The sequence below is a fragment of the Chenopodium album genome, chromosome 22 (assembly GCF_948465745.1).
Source record: "Chenopodium album chromosome 22, dcCheAlbu1.1, whole genome shotgun sequence".
NCBI classification, from domain to species: Eukaryota; Viridiplantae; Streptophyta; class Magnoliopsida; order Caryophyllales; family Amaranthaceae; genus Chenopodium; species Chenopodium album.
In genome coordinates this window covers 3,787,673-3,794,640 of record NC_137855.1, presented here as the reverse complement: position 1 = coordinate 3,794,640, position 6,968 = coordinate 3,787,673, and the positions used below count along the sequence as shown (strand labels likewise).

Genomic DNA, 6,968 nt, shown 5'->3' with positions numbered 1-6,968 from the left:
GATTACAAAATTTCAACCACATCCCTCGTCTTCTGTTTCTTTGCAATTATGTTACCTGATCTTCAGATACTTATTAATATACTATCATTCGGAACAAAAACACATTGTTATTTTCATTCATTAGCGAGATTAAGTACTTGCTAAAGCTAGGATGTGAGAATATAATTACAACTGGTATCAGAAAGTTCTGCCAACGAATCAGAATAAACCTTATTTACAAAACAATTCGACTACCTTTTTTTATTTGATTTTTTTATAGAGCACATATTCACAATCAGAAGTACCTAAATTAAACTTCTTTGATGACAAATTGATAATTCACAGCAACTGCTTACATTAATATTACGCTTAATGAGATTTCTGTAGTCTGTACAGGGTTAGGCTCATCACTAGTGAACAGCATCATAACCTTCCACTAAGATGAGAGCAAAGAATAGAATTGGGTCAAACTTGTCACCTTTTCATTGATGTACAAGGGGAATGCTCGGAATAGAGAAGTAACGCCTGTAAGGATGCAAATTGTCCCCAAAGAATCAAATTTGTGATTGTTGAAAGGCTTGGCCAGTGCTCAGCAACACCTGGACCAGAAATTATGCAAGAACAACGAGCGCTAAGAAAAGTTACTACACAATCAGACAGAGAGAGATAATAAGCGCAGTGTTCTATGCAATAATATTCTACAGCAAAGCTCCTTCAAGAAAACTCAGATTTGTGGCCAACTTTCAAAACATAATTATAAGTATGTACAAACAAGATTGAAGAGCATCCCTTGACCAAGGCTGTGTTTGGTTGGGAGGAAAATCATTTTTCTGGACTACCAGTGTTCTCATTTTCAATTGTTTGGTCGGTAATTAGTGAAAATAATTCCCCTCTTGTAAGAAAGGATTGCCACATTTTTGTTTGTCCTTCACCTTAGTTCTTCATCCCTCCCTCTTCCTTACCACTCTAGCCTTTCTATCAAGGAGCCAAACAAAGGAAAATGAAGTTCAAAACTTGGGGTAGTGTTTTACTTTCCACTGGAAATAAAATTTCGTTCAAAAAGTTTTCTTTTGATAAGGTAGAGTACTCACGTCATCAAAAGTGGCGTTCAAAAGGCAAAAAGCCTCCTTTGTTCTTCTGAAGGATTCATCAACCATAGGCAGAAAATATATGCTGCCGCAATAACAGACAGGAGTGAAAGCATAGCTAGAAATCCAAAATGAGAAACATCGTTTGCGATTATTGCAATGCCTAACATCACAAACTCAGCCAAACTGGCAACGGAGACCTCTGTCGTCCCAATAAGATTAGCTTTTGATGATGGGATTCCAGTTTGAAGAATCTGCTGGCCAATTACATCATATGACATGTGTCCTAACCTTGATACAACCTGCATATCAAAGCAAAATGGGAGATCAGAGAGAGAAAAAATGAAAACTAATTACAGGTTTGTATCAAACAATCCGCTACACTAAATGAAACCTCCATCATCACCATCCGAAAGAAACATCTTTAAAAAAAAAAAAAAAAAACAATTTATGCAGAAGACTACCACAATTAAAAATAAAATAGCCTTTAACTAACAATTTTGCCAAATTCATTGACGAGACAAGAATTTCATCAATCAAACCAAGGTAGATTGAGTTGTAAGATATACTTACGATTAGGAACAAGAAGAATAAGATGGGTGTCTGCTGAGAAAGAGATCCACTCCAGTAAACAGCAACTGCTAGAGCAAGAAGTGATGCCTGGAAAATTAACCCAACAGCCCCAGCCTGCAACAACTTTTTTGTGAGAACAGATCTCAATGGCATTAAATAAATGAGAGAAACTTTACAGAAGCAGCAACCTTTAAGATACCAAGCTCTTCAATGAGTTTTGCAGATACAAATGTCGCTGCAACACCCATAATAGCACATAATCCACTAAAAGCACCAATTATGGAGGAATTAAGACCTGTCAAAAACTCCAAAGTTATACATTAGACATATACTCTTAATACAAAGATATGAATACTTTAGACATATACTCTTAATACAAAGATATGAATACTTGTGCACACATGGGCAATAATGCAACGGAAGCAGCTAATCACAAATAAAACAGTTCTACCCCCAAAGACTAAATGCAACTAACCAGGTCATCATTTTTAAAGCTATAGCTATAACTATGCAACTTGCAAAAAATGGTACTAGTTCCAGTTCAGACACAAAACCCAGTTCTTATTTATTAGCTTAATCAGAGTATATTAATCTTTGATGTTAAAGGCAGAGAATTAGAGAGAGATCAAAAGTGTTCCAACTATAAATCAAAGTTAAGCTATTTTATGTGTTCACCACTGCACCGTCCAGATATAGAAATTGTGTCTTAATGACCGTGTCTTTAGTTCTTTTTGAAATGTTTCTCTTACTTAAAAAGTGTACAAAAAATAATTCTGAAAGATTTAGTCAATACTCAATAGCGTGTCAATATAGATATTCATTAGACTCCACATCAATGCTACATAGAGAAAGTGCCATCATGTTTGCATGGGTAATATAAATGCATAGAAACTTTATTTAAAAAGCCAAAGCATACCACGCTGAGTCAAAAATGCAGTCATCAAACCACCAGGTGTGAGAACAATGTTGAAATACAAAAACACATAGGCTACGCTTGCAGGAAGAACAGGCTGCTGTATATACTCTGACCACCCATGTTTGATAGCATTAATACCTGAACTCACTGTAAAACACAGATAAACACAAAGCTAATGTTATTATTGGGGGGAAAAAACCCTTAAAATGTTAACCAAATACGCTTTGAGAGATCAATAAAGTTCACCTATATTCTCATTATCTTCCCGGGTTAATCGAGTATTACACTCAGAACAGGTCTGCGGACATTTAGCACGGTCAAGAACACCAGTTGAAACCATGTTGGTCAACCAAGTAAGAGCAACCTAAACACAAATACATGCACAAAGAGAGAACAGAGGTTAATAGATGGTATGGAACGGCTGAGCATTATAAAGATTGCAGAGGAACGGATTACTTACTGTAAGTGGCAAACCCCAGATCATAAAACCAGCAGCGAGTTTCAAACAGGTCACAAGGTCATTTTTAGACAGAAGAATTCCGAATAGAGAAGCACCTGCAATCTGCAAGTATACATAACACTGTAAAATCCGCTAAGATGTTTCAGATTGGTAATATGTACTTGTGAGTGAATGATAGCAGAACAAAATGTAAATAAGTACAAATCCAGATAAAATTCAGGGTGATCACCCAGATAAAATAATTTATTACCTCACAGAGAAGATCAATTCGGTTGATAACAGCATTGGCCTGCGCAAGTGCAATAGGTCTATTGGTCCCAGCTAGCTGCAGAAGACAAAATGCCTACTTCAGAGAATTGAAATCCTAGGGAAAAAGAAAATAACAGTATCCGATGGAACACAATAAGCATTACCAGTACAAGCCAGTCACGTTCCATGGCAACACCCAAAGCTAACCCACATAGTCGCTCAATTGCACCTGCTATAACAAGAATAACAAACCAAGGGCGAACTAGAATGGATGACACAGAAGCAGACCAAACTTTATGAGCATGAATTATCATTGCCACTGACATCAGCTGGGTAGTTACCTAGTATACACAGTGAATCTTAGAAAGATGAAAAGAGATGCAGAATGGCATATTAAATACAGAAAGAAAAGAATAATACCTGGACAATACTTAGACAATTATATGCCTGTACTCTAGGGAAATGATCCATGAGTTTTCCAACTAATGGGCCTCCAAGAATAACTGCAAGCTGTTCACAATGAAATTCACTTAAAAGTCAGAACCACATCTATCATAAAATAGCATGTTCAAGAATTCAAATAGTTTCAATTCTAAGGACAAAGTCACCTTAGTGAAAAAGCTCACGACTGCAACAGGAAGAAGGCTTGGATGGATCAGTGCAATAGCAGCAGGCCAAGCAAAATTCCATAGTTGTTCCACAAAATTCCCTACTAAACAATTGGCATATAAAGCTGAAACAAGCAAATAACAGAGGTTAGCAACCATCATAATAAGAACTGCACCAGGTTATGTTCAAATTCAGTGCCCTTTTCTGCCATCGTATAATCCTATAGTAAGACAGTCACATAGTAAGACCCCATAACTAAGGTTGCTCTATACATGAGCGCTATTTAATATGTATACAGTAAAAAATGTGCTATCGTTGGAGTAAACAATTGATATTTCTTCTGCATGCAACCGAAAGTTGTTTGTGAAAGCACATTATAGGCCATGTTAATAAAAAATTTCATACTTTAGCAAGTTAAACAGGAGATACAAGAGGTCAAAAGATTTATACTATTATAAAATTTAATAATCACAGTATATCATCATCAGAACACTTTATTGACATAGCACTCGTGTGCAAATTGCATAAACAGATAAACCAAGAGTTAATACATGTGAGATACCAATTATATTCTTAAATAGGAATGTATCTTTTACCATACAAGCCAGCAGGATGAGCAGGAGTAGCAGCAAGGACATTCTGTTCTTCCTCAGATAAAACCTGAGCACATTCATCAGATACTCGACATAAATAAAAAGCATGAGCACAGTAGAGACTAATTATGTTAATAACTACTGCCTTGCAAAAATACTTACTGGCAATGCAGTCAAAACGTTATCAACGTAACTTCTATCACTCAATATATTTAAAGACTCAGCCTCAAGAATGTCAGAATAATTAGAAGCAGAAGATGACAAGTCATCCTCAGTATCTTCATCAGAAACAACGTTATCCAGAAGTACATCAGTATCTATCATTGAACATCTTGCACAAAAATCATCAACCCTGTAAATAGGAAAACGTAACTTAAGCGATTCCCTCATAACTATTTTTGGATAAATTAAAAGAGGGGGGAGGATTGGCTGATTAAGAGGATTCCGAATCTGCAACTTCTTGTTGGAAATTGTGCATTATATATAAGGCAGCAAGACCATTCAAACAACAAAGTGACGGCAGAAAAAGAAAAAAAAAAGAAAAAAAAATTAACAGTAAAATTATGGTGGAAGAATAAATCCACTTCAACTTATATTATCAGCCACAAGTAATACAATTACCCTAGTGAAAAGTACATTGTGATATGCAAGAAATTCTCTATGGCTTCTAGTAGAGAACTTTCAGACACTCAAATTGATGAGAAGTCTCACCAATCTTTCCACATGCTTGGTAGCTCCTACTAGAGCACTCACACTTCCAAATGGAATTTCACACTATGCACAATCTATTAATGAGCTTATTTGTCCCTACTTAAAGGACCACAACCTTCCTCACCTTAAACCAAATCAATGAAATTGCCAATTACCTAGGATTGTTTGAATAAATTGCAACTTTTAAAGCTATCTACCAACTTCCCTAACTGCACTAAACAAACAATTGTAACACACTTTGAATTAAAACCTTCCCAATTACTTTAACAAATTGCTTCAAGACTCAGGAACCGATTTTAGGTACATAGCTGCTTACTACCGTTCTCATCAGCTACTACATGCCCCTAATGAGATGCTCAATATCATCCCAACCAAAAAACATAGTCTTGATAGCATTGTTTCTATTTTTGAAATCGCATAAACTTGTATCTCTCATAAACATAAACACCACAATTGATAAGTATACATTCTCAACATTTCAATAAGGCATAATATTACTTCTCCTAAAATCATATACACATCTTAATCAAGGCTTTTTTTTGCCCATGTACTCACAAAGTCACAAGTTACAAGCACAATGGGCGCAACATAGTAGGTTGTACCATGCTCAAAGTACAACTGGTTGCACATAGAAAATTGCCACTTAATCCACATTACCTTAACTTCCTTTCTTCACTTGAAATCCCATCATAATTTATCAAGAATACAATCTCAACATTACCTTTACCCCTTTTTTTCCCAATCAACCATATGTCCATCATACTATGGTAATTCACACATATACCAAAACTTAATCATCATAATTCAGTTCATATTTCAGAATTCCACCCACCCAATTATCACAATACATAAAATAAATTGTAATAGCCATAAATTCAATAATCCCACTTCATTTCAATAAAACCCCACCAAATTCAAACAAATATTATCCAAAAAAAACAAAAAGTGAAGGAGAATTCCAATTATTAAAGTAAATTCCAGCTTACCTCAGAGGAGGGAGAAGAGGGTAGGAAGCAGCATTCAACCATCGACGAGAAGAGAAGCGATTGTGTATTCGAGAAGACGACGGCAAGCGCGAAAATGAAGAAGAATTCCAACGAGGAGGAGAGAGAAAATGGTAATGATGTTGAGGCGTTGAAGAAAATGGCAGCAACTGAGCAACAATAACCCCACCACCCGCCATAGTTGAAGTAGAAAAAGCTTTCCTCTCTCTTTCTTCTTCAAGTACCCCAACAAGAAATCCTCTCCCCTAAGTTGCTTAACCATGCAGACCCCAGAATTCCAACTTCAATTTACTTCAAATCCCACTAAAATTAGTACAAAAATTGGGTATTTTGATTGAGTTTGAGTGATAAAATGGGAGTTTTTTCTGGGTTTTTGTGGATGATATAGTGGTTAAGTGTTCAAGTATTTCTGCGCTGTTTTTTTCTGAGAAGAATTTGTGGTATTTTGAAGAGAAATTTGGAAAGTGGGAATAAACATGGGCACGGGCCGTGCCCGTGCCGCCGCGGGCCGTGCCTGGCCGTGCCGGGGTGGTGCCCGTGTCGTGCCGTGCCTGGAATTGGCACACCCCAGCCCACGGCACGGCACGGCCCACGTGCCTAGCGGGCCGTGCCGTGCCGGGCCGCGGGCCAAACCGTGCCGTTTTTAATTTTTTATTTTTTTTTATTTTTATTTTTTTTTTAAAAAAAAAAAAATAAATGTTAAAAAAAAACGAATTAAAAACAAAAATGCATATAATAAAAAAAAATACTAGTGCGATAATCCGAAAACACAAAAAAATGAAGAAT

General features: G+C 36.4%; 1 protein-coding gene across 1 annotated transcript; it reads right to left on the bottom strand.

The window, feature by feature from the left end:
- Positions 1–210: 210 nt before the first annotated feature.
- On the bottom strand, positions 211–6,590 carry LOC145604838 (solute carrier family 40 member 3, chloroplastic-like). The gene is made up of 14 exons (XM_081660811.1): positions 6,165–6,590; positions 4,630–4,819; positions 4,471–4,534; positions 3,874–3,998; positions 3,686–3,775; positions 3,430–3,606; positions 3,267–3,341; positions 3,017–3,118; positions 2,803–2,920; positions 2,557–2,703; positions 1,829–1,935; positions 1,641–1,754; positions 1,071–1,369; positions 211–578 (listed from the first exon to the last, which is right to left on the bottom strand). Exons 1-13 carry the CDS (start codon positions 6,359–6,361, stop codon positions 1,088–1,090), a joined length of 1,788 nt encoding a protein of 595 aa, XP_081516937.1. The 5' UTR covers positions 6,362–6,590; the 3' UTR covers positions 211–578; positions 1,071–1,087.
- Between the last annotated feature and the right edge of the window lie 378 nt (positions 6,591–6,968).